Raw genomic sequence first — 21,628 nt, 5'->3', positions numbered from 1 at the left:
AATATTGGTTTAACCTTAGAATGAGATTCAGCTCTTTTAACCATTAATGATCTTTCTTATAACCAGTTTATTATCCACCTTGTTACATATCTGTTTACCCCCTGTCACTTCAGTACCTTGACTATTTCAACATGTGGCACCAAGTCAAAGGTCTTTGCTGGATAGCATCCACTGATAAGCCCTAGTCCAATGCTTCCCATGAATATTGATAAATATTTATCAGATTTGCTAAACATGATTAGACATTAGTACAGTCAGGTTGGTAGATATCAGGAACTGATTTCAAGTCATTTGACAAAAAGTTACACAGGTCTTTTTCAAAACACTTGCTCATAATCAAGTTAGGCTGATAGGTCTATAGTTAACCATAGATTTAGGGATCCATCCTTTTGAGCTGGAAATTACATTAGGTTCTTTTCAGAGTTCAGGAACAAACCTAGTACTAAGAGACACTTGAAACAGGTGTTATAAAATGGACATGATGTGATCATTAGGGTTTGACAGAATGAAACCATCTAAGTCATCTGGACCAGAAGTAGAGTTAGAAGTGATTGATTTAAGAGCTCCCCTCAAGGCTTTGCTAGATGTATTTGGGCAACTATCAGAGTCAGCAGTAACTGAGCCTTGATTTACACATCTAGTTTTGTTGAACTGTTATGAACCTTCATCCACAAATAAATCAGAAATAACACAGGAACCAGTTTTCTCAAGCTTATCTACAGCAATACTGACATTAACTCATTATCCTCACTGTAACCCATCAAATTCCTAAATAAAGCTTTGTTGTTAATAGGTGTACAGATTGTAGCTTTTTATATTAAATGTCTCAAATTTGCCATAGCTTTTTGATATCTGCTTTTGATAGCTGAACTTGGCACTCTCTTAAAGGTAAGTTATAATTTCCCCAGTTGTGTGGCTGACAAGTCGGATAGCAGATAGCAATTACTTTCATAATACAGTTATAAAAGATTTTTTGAGCCACGGAGTCACACCAATTCCATACACTGAGATAATCAGCCCTATAAAAAGTTTTGGGAAATCGTTTTCCTATGTGTGGGGAGTGAGTTGATTTCTGAGTTATCACTGCACACACACACGCACACACGCACACACGCACACACACACACACACACACACACACACACACACACACACACACACACACACACATACACACACACAGGAAAAGGAAAGATGGTTAGCCCAAGTTATTCAGATTCAGCTATGTGAGACTATGATCCAGAAAACATCCAGTAAGTTTGCCCTTTCTTTTGGGTTTCTTGATAATTTGTGTATAATCCATCTACATTTTGCATTCTTGTGTTAGTGATATTGTAAGAATTTCAGTTCCATATAAACAAACAGTATAAGAAATCTATGGGCATTTAAGGGGACGTTGTCTACCCCACCAAAAAAATAAGGAAAAAACATAAAAATACTAACAAAGCCTTTAAGAAAGCAAGAATAACAATTTAGCAAATAAAACAAGTCTCCCCATTTCTCTAGTTCTCTGCACCTTGCATGTTAAATGTTCAAACTGGCAGTTTGGTGAGAAAACATTCATTCAACTGCATTATGACTTCTGTTTGCAGACCCCTTATGACCCTAACCTGTATTATAGACAGGTTGTCTGCATTGCAAATACAGTATGAATATAGTGCCAGTCAGTGTTCGAAGCACAAAATTATGTCCTCCACTATACATTATTGGTCCACATGTGTGATTGCATCATTTCTGCCAGTATCTGTTTTGGCCTTTTCTTTCTGGTATATCTGTTGACTGGTGTCACTACTGAAATATTTTTATCTGCTTTAGATTTCAATAACTTCTCATTTTTATTGCACACTGCTACTGCAGAGTAGTGAAACTGCAGTTTTCATCATATTACCCAAATGTGGCTCTATTTATTGTAGCAACAACAGCAGAGTTATTGGGCATAGACAAATAAAAACTCCTATTGCTTTCAGTCACTCAACCCAGCATAAGTTCATAAATTTAAATGTCCTCAGAAAACGGCACACTTTTACTCTGAAATAGCTTGAAGTGCTATTACTTAATTTTCTGCAAAAGTGGTTTAGGGAAGGATTGTGATTGAAATGTACTAGCAAGGTGAACAACACTAGCTTGCTTGAAGTTGTAGAACTTTCAGTTTATTGGTTGAAAATGCATTTCCATACCACTTACCAGTAGCACAGCAAAGAACGTGAGGTGGTTGCATTCGCACACAGTTTGACTGCCATTTACACTTCCACTGCATCCCTCCTTGCTCCAAGCCTCTTCCTTTTCTAAAAGAGAAAACTGGATTTTATAAAGTATGTTAACGATTGCATTAGAGACTGTAATGGTATTAATGATGAAGTGAAAACATCAATTTATGTTGATTACCAGATGCCCTTTTGTTCCAGAACCGACAGCTTCTGTTTGCAACATTCTAAAATTAATAATGTAAAACCCATTAATAAACTTTGTCATTTCCATTATCAAAATTTGACAACTTTTCACATACATCAAGATAATTGTATCCTGACTGCTCACTTGTTTAATATTTTTTTCTTTAAATAGCAAACTCTTTTTGCAGTGTTTCACTGCAGTAAAGAAAACTATTCAAATAAAGGTTCTGGCATTGCTCCTATTTCTCTTACCTCATAATTAATATTTGGACACCTTATAGTCATAAAGTCGACTTGTACTGGCATCTAGTCATTGTATTGACACTGGTGTATAATTTGTTCTGATGATGTCTATGTTGATCAAAAAAACAGCTAGCAATGTCAAACAGTCCATAAAATTGATCAAACAACCATTTAATGAGCACTTTCGAAGGAGTCAATGCCCCAACTTCTTCAGACAAAGCAAGGCTAAAAATCAACACCTTTATATACATATCAATCAACCAATACTATTAATCATTCAATTTGTACATAATTGATACTTATTTACAATGACTCACTTAAATTTAAAATTTACACCATTTTAAAGGAAGTACTTTAGTGTAAAATTAATTTTAAAATCCAATAATATTTTATATGAACAATTAGAATGCATTGTGGATGACAGAATACTCCTGACAGAACCTCACAGAAACAGTGTACAATATACAATATTGACTATCAAAACTAAAACGTACATTTTTAGAAACATGTATATTAACATTTATAAAAGACGCCAGGAGTATATTTATATGTACAAAAAAATTAATAATATATGTCATAATTAATGAGAATTATTCAATATATTCTCATATTTAGGACATAAATGTAGATAAAAAATGTACTATACATAACAAATAGGCATTAATTCCTTAGCATCTCTACCTAATAAGTGCTTTCAACTTTAAGATGCTTTTAAGGGAGGGAAATTCATTAAGGCCTGGTGAAATATGGGCTGCAGTACGTATTTGCCACATTAGCTAACTTTCTTCGAGTTTAAGTTGCCAGGGGCCACCCCTTAATTCACTTTCCACTTGATGTATAACAGTGTATTGAAAATTATGGGTAGGATTGTCAACCATATGCTTAGCTAATGCGTTAGTGGTCTCCTTCCTATTAATACAATATCGATGTTCTTAAATCCTTTGTTTTATTTTTCATTCGGTCTTACCAATATAATACGATGGGCATGCTTCACAACATGCCACATATACAACATCTTTGGATTCACAATTAAACTTACCCTTAATTGTATAGGTATTATTCCTTATAGTCACTTTGTTACCAATTTTGATAAACCTACATTGTTGGCAAGAGCCACATTTTCGCATTCCAATCCCAGTATTAATTTGTTTCTCTATTTTATTACTTTCAAGTAAACATTTCAAATTGGGATCTCTTCTATATGTAAATCTGGGATTATTGCCTAAACTTTTTTTTCAGGCTATTGTCTTCCAAAATAATTGCCCAATTTTTATTTAGAATTTCTCTAATTATCTTGTAGTCTAGGGAGTAAGTAGACATAAAGCTCAAACCCAAATTATAGGTTGAGCCTTCTGTACTCCCCCTTAGGTGCTCAGGCATAACAGTTTCCTCCCTGCCATAACCTTTATGTAACAATGGTCTAAAATGACCTGAAGATCTTTTCATGTTAACTTCACAAATAATATTGTCTACAAAAGTTTCTGGGTAGCCCCTTCTCATGAACATTGCTTTCAATAATTCACATTCCCTGACATAATCCACATCCTCTGAGACCATCCTAGCTGCCCCCACCATTTGTCCCTTCACTACTGTTTTTTTCTGATGGTGAGGATGGCTGCTTGAATAGTTTAGAAATGCATTAGAATGAGTAGGTTTCCTAAAAATTGTGGTTTTATACCTCTGATTAAAGCTATCTTTGGCCACTTTAATATCTAGGAAATTAATACTATCCAGGCCTACTGAATAAGTGAACTCCAGGAAATCAGTCAGTTCAGTGATACTCCTAATGAAAGCTTCAATAACATCAACATCACCACGCCAAATAAGGCACACATCGTCCTGATACCTAGTGTACCATAGCACATTTTCTTGAAACAAAATATTGTTAAACAACGAACTTCTTTCCCAATGTGCCATGACACAATTTGCAAAACTTCCACCACAAGGTGAACCCATTGCAACTCCACTGTTTTGCATGTAAAATTGTCCATTAAAGATCATATAATTATTCAATAACACTACCTCTAATAACATTTCCACAATGTATATATCCTTGTCATCTACTTTTTTTGCTAACATAAATTCCCTGGTCCATTCTAACCCTAAAGTTTGCGGTATCACTGTATACAGATCTTTTATGTCAATAGTGAGGAAAATATAGTTGTCATTATATTCTAATTTATTAATGTTGTCCAAAAAAATTCCAAGAGTCACAACAAATTTGTGGCTCATCGTTAATAAGTGGTTTCAACTTGCTATCCACAAATTTAGCACAGGCATATGTTATGGTTCCTCTACCATCTACTATGGGTCTAAAAGGAGGATCCAGGCAACTCTTATGAAATTTAGGAGAGCCAAAAAAGTGGGAATAATTGGTGCAGACTTAGTTAAGCATTGGTACATATCAATGTCAATTGTTCCTTCCAAAAATAGATCTTCCAATATGCCTCTAATCTTTCTGTATGCACCATTTACTTCATTATTACTAACCTGTTTATATACCTCAGAGGACAGATATACATCCATTCTTTTATTATAATCAGTTTGGTCCATAAAGACCAACCCCCAACCTTTGTTGGGTTTCATTACCCTAACCTTGCATGCATTTAATAGATGTAAAACAATCAACTTCATAAGAAGAAATGTTAACATTAGGCTTTTGTTTGTTATGTACATTGCCTAATGCGGCCCTCAAATCTATTTCACATATTTTTTCGAACATAGATAATGTTTCATGCAGATGTGGGTTAAAAAGACTAGATACTCGCAAACTATTGGTAAGTGAGGAATATGACCCTATTAAACAGGTAAGATTCAACTTGCGTACAAAAAGTTTGAAGTCGACTATAGTCCTCACGAAGTCAGCTCTCCTGACAGGCACAAATGGCAAACCTTTAGCAAAAAAAATTAACCATATTTTGTTCAATAGTCAAAGCAGTATAATTGAAAATTTTGAAGTCCCCTTCAGAACTTACACGGATCTGCAGTCCATCGTGAGGGACCTGGATCATCTCTTTCTCCGGTTCTGGCGGTTCCTGTTGCCATTCGAGTTGTTGTTCGCATTCCAATCCCAGTATTAATTTGTTTCTCTCTCTCTCTCTCTCTCTTTTTTTTTTTTACTTTCAAGTAAACATTATTATTGCTTTGGATAAAGAAATTCCCCAAGAACACAAATTACCTCCACAGATCAAATTACAAAGCAAAAAGTCTTAAAATATATCCAGGAGGTAGGCTATAGTATATCAAACTCAGTTCAATCTCAGTTCTCAATTCCAAGTTCAAAAATACATCAGCAAAGGCAAAGGCAAGAACAACTCCACTTCAGTAAAACCAGCACTGCTTTATTCGGACAACACAAGTGCTTCAGGTGAAGAAGCAGTAGTGAAAGCGCTTGTGTTGTCCGAATAAAGCAGTGCTGGTTTTACTGAAGTGGAGTTGTTCTTGCCTTTGCTGATGTATTTTTGAACTTGGAATTGAGAACTGAGATTGAAGTGAGTTTGATATACTATAGCCTACCTGCTGGATATATTTTAAGACTAATTATTATTGCTTTGACTATTGAACAAAATATGGTTAATTTTTTGCTAAAGGTTTGTCATTCCTGCCAGACAAGAGAGTTGACTTGGTGAGGACTATAGTTGACTTCAAACTTTTTGCACTCAAGTTGAATCTTACCTGTTTAATGGGGTCAAAGTCCTCACTTACCAATAGTTTGCGAGTATCTAGTCTTTTTAACCCACCTCTGCATGTAACATTATCTATGTTCGAAAAAATATGTGAAATAGATTTGAGGGCCGCATTAGGCAATGTACATAAACAAAAGCCTAATGTTAACATTTCTGCTTACAAAGTTGATTTTTTACATCTATTAAATACATGCAAGGTTAGGGTAATGGACCAAACTGATTATAATAAAAGAATGGATGTATATCTGTCTTCTGAGGTATATAAACAGGTTAGTAATAATGAAGTAAATGGTGCATACAGAAAGATTAGAGGCATATTGGAAGATCTATTTTTGGAAGGAACAATTGACATTGATATGTACCAATACTTAACTAAGTCTGCACCAATTATTCCCACTTTATTTGGCTCTCCTAAACTTCATAAGAGTTGCCTGGATCCTCCTTTTAGACCCATAGTAGATGGTAGAGGAACCATAACATATGCCTGTGCTAAATTTGTGGATAGCAAGTTGAAACCACTTATTAACGATGAACCACAAATTTGTCATGACTCTTGAAATTTTTTGGACAACATTAATAAATTAGAATATAATGACAACTATATTTTCCTCACTATTGATGTAAAAGATCTGTATACAGTGATACCGCAAACTTTAGGGTTAGAATGGACCAGGGAATTTATGTTAGCAAAAAATGTAGATGTAGAACATCTATACACCATAAAGAAATGTAAACATGAACACGCCTTAGCAAAGCATACTTCTGTTTATAACAATCACACTTTTAAATGTGTGGCTATTGACCAAGTCAACATTGATTGTAGGGGTGGTCGAAGACCACTCAAACTCGAAGAATTAGAACTAGTCTGGCAAGTGAGATTAAACGCTTATAGTCACCCTGGACTAAATGATTCTTGCTCTATCAGCAGTGTATTGAAACTGAACAGTCTTAAGAGGTGACTTGGTTTAAACACACTTCTATTAAACCATTCTTTGTTAGTGAGTTCACACCAATAACTTTTTAATGTATTATAGTGGCAATAATTTAGACTAGTATTGCTTGCCTAAAACCCTTGGTTAACATGAGCAGCTGTGTGTTACTTCATTTATTGACTTATTTTTTGTTAGATCTTTTTACTTTCAAATCTCAAGAAGAGCTGGTTACTGTCATTTTAAATTGAAGGAAATGTATGTTTAATTCATTTAGATAGTAATGAAATCCTTAATTGCCTAGGTTTTATATATAAGGAAACTTTTCCATTGGTTTTAACTGTTTCTGAAGAAGTCAGCTGATTAAGCTGACGAAAAGCATTTAATATTTTGGAATAAACATGTTACTCGGACTGTTTGGTTGCTTCCGTATCTGTTTTTTGTTTTTAAAAAAAGTAGATGACAAGGATATATACATTGTGGAAATGCTATTAGAGTTTGTGTTATCAAATAATTATATGATCTTTAACGGACAATTTTACTTGCAAAACACTGGAGTTGCAATGGGTTCACCTTATGGTGGAAGTTTTGCAAATTGTGTCATGGCACATTGGGAAAGAAGTTTGTTGTTTAACAATATTTTGTTTCAAGAAAATGTGCTATGGTACACTAGGTATCAGGACGATATGTGCCTTATTTGGCATGGTGATGTAGATGTTATTGAAGCCTTCATTAGGAGTATCACTGAAATGACTGATTTCCTGGAGTTCACTTATTCAGTAGGCCTTGATAGTATTAATTTCCTAGATATTAAAGTGGCCAAAGATAGCTTTAATCAGAGGTATAAAACCACAATTTTTAGGAAACCTACTCATTCTGATGCGTTTCTACACTTTTCAAGCAGCCATCCTCACCATCAGAAAAAAGCAGTAGTGAAGGGACAAAAGGTGGGGGCGGCTAGGATGGTCTCAGAGGAAGTGGATAATGTCAGGGAATGTGAATTATTGAAAGCCATGTTTATGAGAAGGGGCTACCCAGCCATATTTGTAGACTATTATATGTGAAGTTAACGTGAAAAGATCTTCAGATCATTTTAGACCATTGTTACATAAAGGTTATGGCAGGGAGGAAACTGTTATGCCTGAGCACCTAAGGGGGAGTACAGAAGGCTCAATATATAATTTGGGTTTGAGCTTTATGTTTACTTACTCCCTAGACTACAAGATAATTAGAAATATTCTAAATAAAAATTGGGCAATTATTTTGGAGGACAATAGCCTGAAAAAAATTTTAGGCAATAATCCCAGATTTACATATAGAAGAGGTCCCAATTTGAAATATTTACTTGAAAGTAAAAAAAAGAGAGAAGCAAATTAATACTGAGATTGGAATGCGGAAATGTGGCTCTTGCCAACAATGTAGGTTTATCAAAATTGGTAACAAAGTGACTATAAGGGATAATACCTATACAATTAAGGGTAAGTTTAACTGTGAATCCAAAGGTGTTGTATATGTGGCATGTTGTGAAGCATGCCCATTGTATTATATTGGTAAGACCAAACAAAAAATAAAACAAAGGATTTATGAACATCAATATTGTATTAATAGGAAGGAGACCACTAACGCATTAGCTAAGCATATAGTTGACAATCCTACCCATAAGTTTAAATACACTGTCATACATCAAGTTGAAAGTGAATTAAGGGGTGGCCGCTAGCAACTTAAACTCGAAGAAAGCAAGCTAATGTGGCAAATACGTACTGCAGCCCATATTTCACCAGGCCTTAATGAATTTGCTTCCCTTAAAAGCATCTTAAAGTTGAAAGCACTTATTAGGTAGTAAATACAAAAATCCCAAAGCAGAGGAGAAAAGCAAACAGTCCAACAGTAACTCACTGACAGTTTTATTCAAAATAAAAAGACGAAACACATGTAAAATCAAGCGCTTTCACCTGGATAAATACCAGGCTTTCTCAAGATGAACTTGCACTTAAAAAGTCACAAATTTATATACTGCAAGTAATGAAATCACATGATCAAATGTGTTAACAGCTTAATTGGTAGGCAAATAAATTGTTAAACCAATGCAAGCAGAACAACTAAGCCATGCTTATAAGTGAATTGTAAGCAATGCCATAATAAAAACACTTCTATAAAGCAACAATATGTTAAAAAACATTAAAAGATATTAAAAAACATTAGTACATCATCAATCAATCCTAAAAAAACTTTTGTTAAAATGAAAAAAATGAATAAATAAAACCTGTAAAACCACAATGTGTGTGTTCAGTACACTTTACGCAAAAAATGCCTGCAAAGAGTGGTAACATTTATTGATTAATAAATAAATAAAGCTATCTGTTGTGTAAAATAGACTCAGCCGTAAAAACTGTAGTTTTGTAATTTATAATTTATAATTTGGCCCTTCTTAATTTTAGGACACTTGTAATGCTGACACTATCATCATTCAGGCCTGGGGATTTAGTGGCATTCAATTTGAGTTGCCACAACAGCTCCTTATACTCAAGCCGAGCCTCCCAGTCCCTTCCTCTACTATCCTGCAGTACTTGTTCTAAAACCATAAATCTCAACTGCATGTTAGGGCATGTGCCAAGATGTTTATAAAAAGCATTAGTGTCCTTCTTTTTAGAAATTTCATATAAATGCTCGTAAATCCTTCTTCTAAGGGTTCTCTCGGTTTTACCCACATAAAAACTACAGCATTGTGTTCAAAAACCCAAATACACAACACCCTTCACTCCACAGTTGTAGTAATGTTCAGCCCTAAATTTAAACCTTCTTGATGGGATGAATAATACACTGTCGTTTACCATATAGGTACACTACTTGCATGCTCCACAACTATAAGTCCCAAGTTTGGGGCAAGTTCGCTTGCCACCAACTCTAGGTCTTCCTTCAAATAACCCTTTAAGATTCCTGTCCTTCCTTCTAACAAACTTATTAGGTAGTGATGCTAAGGAATTAATGCCTATTTGTTATGTATAGTACATTTTTTATCTATATCTATGTCCTAAATATAAGAATATATTGAATAATTCTCATTAATTATGACATATATTATTAATGTTTTTGTACATATAAATATGCTCCTGGCATATTTTATAAATGTTAATATACATGTTTTTAAAAATTTACAACGTTTTAGTTTTGATAGTTAATATTGTATATTAGACACTTTCTGTGAGGTTCTGTCAAGAGTATTCTGACATCCACAATGTAGTCTAATTGTTCATATAAAATATTATTGGATTTTAAAATTAATTTTACACTAAAGTACTTCCTTTAAAAATGGTATAAATTTTAAATTTAAGTGAGTCATGGTAAATAAGTATCAATTAAGTACAAATTGAATTATTAATAGTATTGGTTGATTGATATGTATATAAAGGTGTTGGTTTTTAGCCTTGCTTTGTCTAAAGAAGTTGGGGCATTGACTCCTTCGAAAGCGCTCATTAAATGGTTGTTTGATCAATTTTACGGACTGTTTGACATTGCTAGCTGTTTTTTGTGATGTCGATGTTGATATTATAGATGAAAGTGCTAAACTAATAAAATGTGGTTCCTGCATCCATTTTGGTACTGTTTGTGTTTATTTAATCCATACTTGAATATGTTATACATTACTACATGAAAGACTGCGTGACAAAGAGAGAAAAAAAGACACAGGACACTGAAAGGACTATTTGCGTGCCAATAAAATACCTTTCTAAAGTTGGAAACAGAATCAAACTGAGAAGGTAAAAGATGATTCAATAACAAATTCAAAATCAGCAAGTAAAACAAAAGAATCAGCTAACACAGCACTGTATAAAACACTTGTGTAATCAAAAAAATAAAAACAGTAAACAGCATATAACAGATGAGAGCTTTCACACCAAAGATGCTTCATCAGATCTAAAAAACAAACTAACAAAGAGTGCTTAAATACAGTCAGGAAAGTTCAAAATCACCAGGTCAAGTCATGTGACCTCGGCAAGGGTTTTAAAGGTATATGCTCATTTAATCCTTTTCCTTTCTCAGATTGTAACAATAACATACATTTAACTTCTAAGCATTCTGTTTTTGTTTTAATATCACCTCCTCTGGCTCCTACATTAAATAATTCCAAAACTAAAAACTTAAAAGAGTGTTCAATACCAGTGTTACAAGTATGCTTATATAAAGCATTCCTACTGTCACAGCTGCTTATGTCATATAAGTGTTCCCTGATACGATTCATCAACATTCGATTCATCTTACCAACATAGTAACATCCACATTGATCACAAACAGCCAAATAGACCAGGTTGCTACTAGTACAGTCAGCACAGTAGCTGAATTTAAAAGTACATCCAGTAATAGGATGTAAAAAGGTATCATCAGTTTGAATGTACTTACACATGTTACATAATCTGCATGGATGTGTCTCTTTCCAAACTGAGATACAGAGTGTGTTGCTAACTAGAGGTTTGTAGCACAGCAGTTTCTTAATAGAACTATTATTCCTATAGCAAAAGTGTAGAAATTTATCAAGGAAGTCCCTGCATCTGGCATCAATAGTCAAAATATACCAGTGCTTCCTAATGATATCACAGATAGGTTGAATGTCATTTGAATAGGTAACACACATTCTAAAATAATTTCTGTTATTATTCTGTCTTAAAAGCAGTGTCAACACTAAAGTTAGAAAAATAAGCTCTAGCTGAATCATTTCTATGTGACAGAACCTCACGATGCTCCATTCCTATCTCATATTCAGAGTATCCCCTAGAACGAAAGTCCTCACTCAGGTTATCAAAAGAGGAAAGCATATGCTCATCATTTCTATTCAGACTTGCATGTCTATAAAATTGCCCTTTCAGCACAATATGCTTTACATACTTGGGATGCATACTCTGGTAGTGCAGTGTGTTAACTTTCTTGCATGGTTTGCTATGGAGCTGAGTATCAAAACCATCAGGGGTATTCAAGACACAGATGTCAAGAAAATCTATCAAGGTTTGGGAATGCTTAAATGTGAACTTTAAAAAATCAGTGGTCTGATATAAATAGTCCACAAACTCATTCAGGGTCTCTACAGGGCAAATCCATACAAAGAACATATCATCCACAAAATGTACATAATGTGAGATGTACTGGAGAAAGAAGTTACTTCTGTGTAGAACATATAGAGATGCCCAATACGTAAGCAGCATGTTGGCATAGCTGTTTGCACACATGGTGACCATGGCCTCCCCAACCTTCTGATGGTAATAGCTGTCGTGAAACATGAAAACGTTATTAGTAAGTATAATGTCAAGCAATGAACATATCAGGTGTATCTGACCTGTGGAATAACCAGAGTTCTCAGACAAAAACAGCCTAACAAAGTCCGTTTCTACCTCATTAGGAATCACAGTAAAAAGGGATACTATTGCCATGGTAACCAATATAACATCATTCATACTATTTCTGCAAGACCAATCAAACAGTTGCATCAAAAAGTTCTTAATGTCTCTAAGTAAAGTATTTTTCTTATCAATAACAGGGTGCAACTGCTTTTCAACATAAATCGACAAAGGTTCAGTCACCCATTCACGACCCAAGACAATGGATCTCATGGATGGTTGGATTACTGAAACACTTACGAATCTTAGGAAAGCCATATAGTATTAGAATAGTAGGAAAGTAATCATGCAAATCTCTGCTTACTACACCTTCCATTAATGGTTCATGAATGGTATTATGTACATTCTGAATAACCTTAGCAACATCACTTTTATGGCATTCATTATATCAGCATCATTTAGCATTAAATACATACTTTCAAGATATTTGGTAGTATCCATAAGGTAAAGAGCACCACCTTTATCTACAGGGAGCACGCAAACATGCTCATTTGAAATCAATTCAAAAAGTGCTTTAAACTGAATGTCAGCAATGTTATGAAACATCCTATGATGTTTCTGTCTCATGAACTCATAAATGTCACGATCACATAGCTTCAAGGATACCTCAGTCAAAGGCGAGTTGATCAGAACAAACTGGCTAGGCTTCCTAAAGCCAGTATGCTCATAAGTGTTATTACCATGAAGAATCCTAAGCGAGATCTTACTAACAAATAGTCTTAAGTCAGTGAGGACCTCAAGTAAGGATGAGCCTCTAGCAGGAATGAAAGAAAGACCATTATTGAGTACTTCATGCTGTTCATTACTCAGAGTCAAGGAAGATGTATTAACCACTAAGCTCAGGGAATCTTGCTTTTTACAGCTGTCCCTAGTTCCAGTTCCCCTGACACCTGTGGTCTCCTTTGATCAAATCTGTTCTGACTGTGTGAGCACCCTCCCCCCTTTTGCCTGTTCATTTTCAGCAGTTTGGGTAGCTGTAGCTGTAAAAAAGGGGTAGCAGCAGACTGTGAATTTGAGCTTGCAGAACCAGGTACTCTGGCTTGCAATATATTCTGGGTATCATGACTCAGGACCATCTTAGATGCTGCAGTCTCACTTGCTCCAATGGAAATGGTCTGCCGAGGTGGATTATTATCTGAGTACGATGCAGGACCAGTCACACTGTCAAACTTGAAGGCAGAAACCTTATTTTTCTAACTTTAGTGTTGACACTGTGGTAAGACAGAATAATAACAGAAATGATTTTAGAATGTGCGTTACCTGTTCAAATGACATTCAACCTCTCTGTGATATCATTCGGAAGAACTGGTATATTCTGACTACTGATGCCGGATGCAGGGACTTCCTCGGTAAAGTTCCACAGTTTTGCTATAGGAATAATAGTTCCATTAAGAAAATAGTTTCCTACAAACCTCTAGTTAGCAACAGACCCTATATCTCAGTTAGGAAAGGGACACAGGCATGCAGATTATGTAACATGTGCAAGTACATTCAAACTGATGATACCTTTTTACATCCTGTTACTGGATGTACTTTTAAATTCAACTACAATGCTGACTGTACTAGTAGCAACCTGGTCTATTTGGCTGTTTGTGATCAATGTGGATGTTACTATGTTGGTAAGATGAATCGAATATTGAAGAATCGTATCGGAGAACACTTATATGAAATAAGCAGATGTGACACTAGGAATGCTTTATATAAGCATACTTGTAACACTGGTATTGAACACTCTTTTAAGTTTTTAGTTTTGGAATTATTGAATGTAGGAGCCAGAAGAGGTGATATTAAAATGAAAACAGAATGCTTAGAAGTTAAATGGATGTTAATGTCACAATCTGACAAAGGGAAAGGATTAAATGAGCATATACCTTTAAAACCCTTGCTGAGGTCACGTGACTTGACTAGGTGACTTTGACCTTTCTTGACTGTATTTAAGCACTGTTTGTTAGTTCGTTTTTAGATCTGATGAAGCACCTTTGGTATGAAAGTGCTCATCTGTTATACACTTTTTACTGTTTTTATTTTTTAGATTAAACAAGTGTTTTATACAGTGCTGTGTTAGCTTGTTCTTTTGTTTTACTTACTACCTTTCTAAAGTTTCTAATATTATAGGTTTAACAGCTCAGCCTCTCCACAGGCTATGTACCCATAGAATGGTGCACAGCAACAGTTATTCCGCTCCACAAAGGTGGAGCCACAACAGACCCCAGGAACTATTGCCCTATAAGCCTGACTAGCTTGGTCTGCAAGGCTATGGAGCGCATCATCATGGAACTCATTAACAGAGACACTGGGAACCTTCAAACACTGGACGCTACCCATTTTGGCTTTGTTAAGGGCAGATCATGCCTCCTAAACCTTGTGGAATTCTTTGAGACAGTTAACAAGGCTATAGATGAGGGAAAGGTGGTTCACACAGCCTACCTAGACCTCGCAAAGGCCTTCGACACCATTCCCCATTCTGGTATTATAGACAAGCTCACCAGTCTGAACATAAACCCCTATGTCACAAGATGGGTTTCCAATTGGCTTGCGGACAGAATCCACATGGTGAGAGTTGTGAGAGCTAGGTCTGACTCTAAACTGGTTACAAGTGGCGTTCCCCAGGGCTCAGTCCTAGGACCCCTCCTGTTCGGCATATACTTCTCAGAAGTACAGACAAGCACAGGAGGACTATGGATGACCAAGTTTGCAGATGACTGCAAACTAGGGGCTATAATTGACTCACCAGCTGACACAGACATCCTCCAAAAGGGTCCCACTGAGACAGATACCTGGTGTCAAAATTATGGCCTCAAGCTAAATGCCAAAAAGTGCATAGTTATTCCCTTGGGAAATAACAAAGTACCCACGAACTACCACATAGGTGGTAGTCCCCTAAATACAGAAAATGTAATAATGGATCTGGGGACCCAAGTAGATAGTAATCTCTCCTTTGATAATCGCATTGCCAAAGTGGTAAGAAAATCCTTCTATGTGGCCCACCTAATCACAAAAGGGTTTGCATCCAGATCAAAAGAGGTCATTGTGCCCCTCTACTCATCACTCATCAGACCCATCATAGAGTACAATGCTCCATTTGGGATGTACCTTACAAGACACCTGCAACAGCTGGAAAGACCACAGCAGTACCTCACCAAGAGGATCACTGGCCTCAAACAGAGGCCATATGCAACTCGACTGAAGAAACTCCAGCTGTACTCGGTTGCATACTGCCTGCTCAGAGGTGATCTCTGCCTGACATATAAGGCCATGTCCAACCCAGAATTGATGGACATGCTCCACCTAAAGAAAACCTTATCCCCTCGAGCCACATGCTCTAGGGATCTAAACCTCACCACAACAATAAATAGGATGTGCTGGAGGGACAGATTCCTGTCCCAGAGACATCCCATGCTTTGGAACAAGATTCCAATCTACATTAGGCAGAGCTCCTCACTAGCACTCTTCAAGAGAAACCTTGATGAGTGGATGGAAAACAGAAAGTTTACCCCGGGATCACTTCAGTGGCTCAGCTGGACAGAGGCACAGGGAACTAATCTAAGGGGGCGGCGAAAGCCAACACATTCTGACTAGGCTTATAAATGCCTTTAGGCAGATAGCCTAGTACCTACCTGTGAACCTATGAACCTATGAACAGTACTCAATGTGAAACACTGCCTTTTGCTTAATATTGTATTCTCAAAATACAGAATGTAATGTCTAAAGTTATTTTCAATGTGGTTAAATCAAAAGATGGTTCTAGAAAGTGTGAAGGGTATACATAAGTATCACTTATGTAGTGTAAATTAGACTCTACACACTAGTATGTTGACAGCACATCCTACAGCAGAAGGCATGACACACAATAATGTATATTCTAGTACAAAAAAGGAAGATTTGCAAAAATGAACAGAGTGCAAACAAACTGTTTCTGCAAGTAGGCTTCACTTATTACCCTCACATGCACAAGCATGCACTCAAACAACACACACACACACACACACACACACACACACACACACACACACACACACACACACACACGCGCACACACACACACACACACACACACACACACACACACACACACACACACACACACACACACACACATGCGCACATTGCTGGGGCTGTGCTCCCATATCTCCACATACTAAATACACTAATTCTTTGAAATTGCTAGAAAAAGATGCCATCTCTATATGTAACAAAGTGCAGTCTTAAAGTTTGAGTATTTAGCACGTAAAATATTTTTATTTCACACATTTGTTAGCCAGGCAAGCCTACTGGATACAGATATCCCTTTTCAGGGGTGACTCATGAGCACTGGCTGGAAAAGTGATTTGCTCAGAGTCATACCATAGGTACAGGTGGAAGGAATAGAACCATGTACCCTTGACTAGACAGAGAAGCTTGTTAATAATTCACAGTCTTAATCCTCTGCACTAACTACCAGACTCATTTTACAGGACATTGAGTTGTAGTCTTCCACATCTCAGGATGTATGGGTACAGTCGTATGCAAAAAATATTTCAGCAACAATTTTATATTATTTTTGAATATTGCCCACCATTTTTGTTTCAATATTATTTTTCCAGCATTGTGGATTCTGCATAAAAGGGATTGTATGTATCATACATATACCCCTAAATTTAATACAATCCATGTAGGCATAGTGTAGAGTCTTTACTGAATGTTACCGTGTCCATATACACAGTTCCCCCTCTGCAGCACAACATGCATATTAATCATGGTGCATTCCAGAGGAGGAGCTGTGGAAAATGGTTATTGAATCAGTGTAGGGAGCGTGGTGTTGTGATTGCAGATGAGTAACACACTCCCTGCTCTGTCCAATTGTATTGTAGCAATGTAATGTAATTTTTTTTTTAATTTCTTTAAAAATCATGTTTGCGTGGTGCAGCATAGAGCACAGCAGTGCTAAGTGGTGCCGAGACACCTGCTAGACATCTAAAATTAGAAAGCAGATGTATTTAATTATGTATTTAAAGGTCAGATTTAAGCATAGCTCAGCCGGTTTTCATGGTGCGGAGCAGTGCTCAACACTGCTTAAAGGTAGCTCAGAGCTATATGTAAAGGTATAGCAAAATTCCACATATCCAGGTAGCTAAATGGGTAGAGTTATGGTATCATGTGCAGTAGGTGCAGTGTTTGAATTAATGGAAGGAGAAGTAAGCATTTATTTTTGAAATACAAATTATGGAAATTATTTTTAAATACTGGCCTACTGTGTTCAGCTAAGCTCTGCTAAGATGTGCTAAGCACTGTATAAACAAAATAACTGCTGATAATGTTTATGCACTACTTGGCACTGCTTGGCTAGTTTGCACACTGCTAAGCACTGCTAAGCATATGTGTCTTTGGGTTTTCACACTGCTCAGCTAAGCTGTGCTGGTTTGCATGGTGCAAAGCAATGTGCTGCATTTTTAAATATTGCACAATGGCATGTAAGGGTGGGAAAACAAGGCTATATTAAGCCCAACAGGTGGGTATACAGCATAATCCAATGGAGCTCTTTCTCTGAAGGATACACTATGGCTGGTGTTGGTGAGGGTTCATGCTTTTGGGCACAGCGTTGGGGCATCCTGGAGTCCAGGGTCATGGTCAGACTCCTTATAAAAAAACATGAAGGATGGCTTCTGCAGGGAAGTTATGAGAGCTCAGAGTGCAAGGCAGTGGCCTAGGACTGGCTGGCAAGGGACCTCACCAGAGCAACTGGCATCCCCTGCACAGGTAAGCAGTGTTGTCACTACTATGATGACCTGAAAAGACAAAAGGGGATCTCTTGGACACCTGGGTCCAAGAATTTTGGGCAGGGGATGTCCCACATGTAAGCAAGTACTTTTACCTGTCCACCACTAATATCTAATCTGAATGTCTGCTAAACTCGTATGCATAATGGTGTTCTTCCCTCCCAACAGCTGCAGAGGAGAGGGTTTACAACTTCAGGGCACATGCTGGGTGCTTGGTCAGGTTGTGCCATGAGTGTGGTAAGTATAGACATAGTTTGCTATCTATAGTCAAATAAGCAAGAAAGAGTAAAGTATTAACTTTGATTAGGAATATACAGTAAGGAGTCTATTGCAATGAATTTGGACTTACAGCTGTACTGCATTAAGTGCATACTGCCAACTGTAGTGCCATAAGCAGGGAAAAGCAAAGAATTAACCGTAGTAAAGTATATGCAATAAAGTTTGTAGTGCAGTAACTGTGGACTTACAACTGTATTGCAACACCTGCATAATGACAACTGCTGTGCAATAAAATACTCAAAACTATACCAGTAACTGCATGAAGGTATCCCTAATAAAGTGTGTTGTGCAATAAGTGTAGAATTAGGTCTGTTTTGCAAGAAATCACTTATGACAACTGTTCTGCAATAAAAACACAACATAATATCAGTACCTGCATGAAGGTATATCTAATAAACTCTGTTGTGCAGTAAGTGTAGATTCAGTGCTGTTTTGTAAGAAATGAATTATGACAACTGTTCTGCAACTACATATGAACCAAGAGCAATACCACCAAGGTAAATTGTGTACATCAAGATTGTCTAGTTTTCACCATTGCATGTCAACTATATGCATTCAGGCTGTCAGGTACAGTGCTGCAGTCAGGTATAATAGTGTAATAATTGTAGACTGCAAATAATAACTCATAATCAGATATTGTTTGTTGACTTCACAGACATTTCAACAGACTAGCAATATATTGTGTACACCTGCATTCTATGTAGTAATGTATGGATTACCTACTATCTCTGCCATGCTTGAATTTCATGCATGTGCGTTCAACTGTCACTGCAGTCTAGTATAAAACTGATATTACCAGGTCATACTGTGGTGCCAGGTGAGCTCTAGGCAAATATCAGTCAATCAGTAATCAGCAGTGACTCAGTATCTCAGTTTGCTAACTGCTCTGTATAAAGCACATTTTGCCACACACAGACCAGGGTTTGAATCCAGTGCTATGTAGCACTAAATATTACAGCATCAGTCACATAAAGTTAACAGATATTCTCTCCACAGGAACTACAGGTAAATGGGTGAGGCACCCCATATTATGAGTAAATAATTGTGTATTTAGATGTCACAGAGTGTATTACTAGGAATGTGAAAATACAGCATAAATAAAGAAAATAAGTATAACCATAACAAAATAAAACAAATAAAACAAAATGTGTAATCTTTGGTATGACTGTATGCCTGGAGTGTCTGTTAAAGGTTGCTGCAGTCAATTAATACAGTCAATGCAGATATCCTCTGCAGTCACTGCTATGGGGTTCTATCCCCATGCCTGCCAAGCAAGGCATGTTAGTCGGTTACTCTCTTTACTGTACACATACGTGTCTCTCAAGTGTCACACTGTCACGTAATGTAATTACTAGTGCATAATCCCACTGCTGCAGATTTATCATCAACATGAATATGCAAACAGCAAAGAATCACTACATCAGCCAACAGTACATCTTAGTAGTTATATAGGTCCAGTTGATGTGCAAGTGTTCTGCGTAGTTGTGTACCTGCAGTTGTTAGTGCTTGGTCCGTACTGTCCCATGTGGATAGCTTGATAGGTATGTACATGCTACAGCAGCTATAGGGCACTTTTACACATAAAGAAAGACAGACCTGTAGAGTAGATAGCAGTACTGTTAACTATAGAGCCTATAATGGTATTAATGGACTGTATTTCTCTCTCTCCTCACCCCTTTTCTTCATATATTTATTATTGTTATTTTTGGTTATGATTTACTATTAACATATGTTGTTAAATTAAACTGTATTTTGGGGCATGTGTTTTAATATCATATGCATTCAAATGTTAACATATCTTGTTGAATTACCTATTCGGTTGGCCTTATGCTGTAACTGTTACTGGCATGCTGTTAATATACTGATTGCTCTCTTATTTATTGTCGTGTTTCACATAATATGCATTGAAATGTAATGGGTTATTTCCAATATTCTGGCATGCTGTTATTACTAACAATGTTTTTGTTCATAACTGACCTATACTTATTGCTATACCTCCATCACCACATCACATCAGGGTTGGCCGGTTCCTGGTGAACTACCTACCCTACCTCAACTGGCCATGGCACTGGGTCCTAGCACCTGTGGGACCCAAGCTGGTGGTGCCCCCTTCATTGGCCCTGTGCCATCCTCAGGTGGAACTGTCTCAGGGGATGGGGCCCATCCCCCCATGGGAGTGCTGACAGAGGGGCGGTAGTCACCCAAGATCAACTACTGGCCATGGTGGGCAGGATTGTTCATAGGAGCTATGAATGTCACCTGTGCCAGATTGATGGCAGACTGGACAACCTGGTGGGGCCAGTGGCCCTGGCACTCAGCCTCCAGCACAGCCACCTTCAGGACAGTAAAGGAGCTGTGTCAACTGCCCATGGGTGGGGACCTTAGTCATGCTGCTGTTGTCTGGAGGTACATGCACCTTGGATTCCACAACACCCTCCCCATCCAAGGTGTTTTGCCCCTTCATGTTTCACGCACTGCACCTGTCTGCTGTCTTGTCTTTCTGCAATTGCATTCTCTCCTACCCAACTTATCTCCCCACATGTACCTATACCCCTTCCCAGCATTCCACTCTCTCCTTAAAAAATAAAAAAAAGGGCACTTGTCCCTCAAAAAATATTGCCCCATACATAGCTCTCCATTTCACACATGTTTCCACTGAGCACAACTAATTTGGTCCAATTGGCTTCACAATACATTTATGTTGTCCTCACCCCTGTCGCTAAGGTTTGACAGTCCAAATTCATCCACAAAATCTGTCAAAATGCACAGCTGCTGTTAAACCAGAAATGAAAAGCTATGGTTCTTTCCTATACCTGTCCTGCACATCCCTACCTGCCTTTCACTATGTTTTTCCCCTTTCTTGCCCCATTTCACCACTGTCCTATAACCCTCTTTTTCTTTTTAAATTTTTAGCATGGCTTGCTCAGAGCTAAGCAAAGTGCCGTGATGGGGTGCATC

At 37.1% G+C, this 21,628-nt stretch overlaps 1 protein-coding gene across 1 annotated transcript in view; it reads right to left on the bottom strand.

Moving 5' to 3' along the window:
- The window catches only part of LOC122809685 (adhesion G-protein coupled receptor G2-like), a 345,403-nt gene that overhangs the window by 250,162 nt on the left and 73,613 nt on the right, over positions 1-21,628 (bottom strand). The window contains exons 2-3 of the mRNA XM_044081361.1: positions 2,386-2,431; positions 2,185-2,285 (exon numbers count right to left, since the gene is read on the bottom strand). Of these exons, the coding sequence (XP_043937296.1) occupies positions 2,185-2,285; positions 2,386-2,431 (147 nt within the window). The remainder of the gene's footprint in view (positions 1-2,184; positions 2,286-2,385; positions 2,432-21,628) is intronic.

Source organism: Protopterus annectens, chromosome 8.part0 (genome assembly GCF_019279795.1).
Source record: "Protopterus annectens isolate FY-2018-M chromosome 8.part0, PAN1.0, whole genome shotgun sequence".
NCBI lineage: Eukaryota > Metazoa > Chordata > Ceratodontiformes > Protopteridae > Protopterus > Protopterus annectens.
Note: the sequence above shows the minus strand (reverse complement) of the source record. Positions and strands in the feature narration are given on the sequence as shown.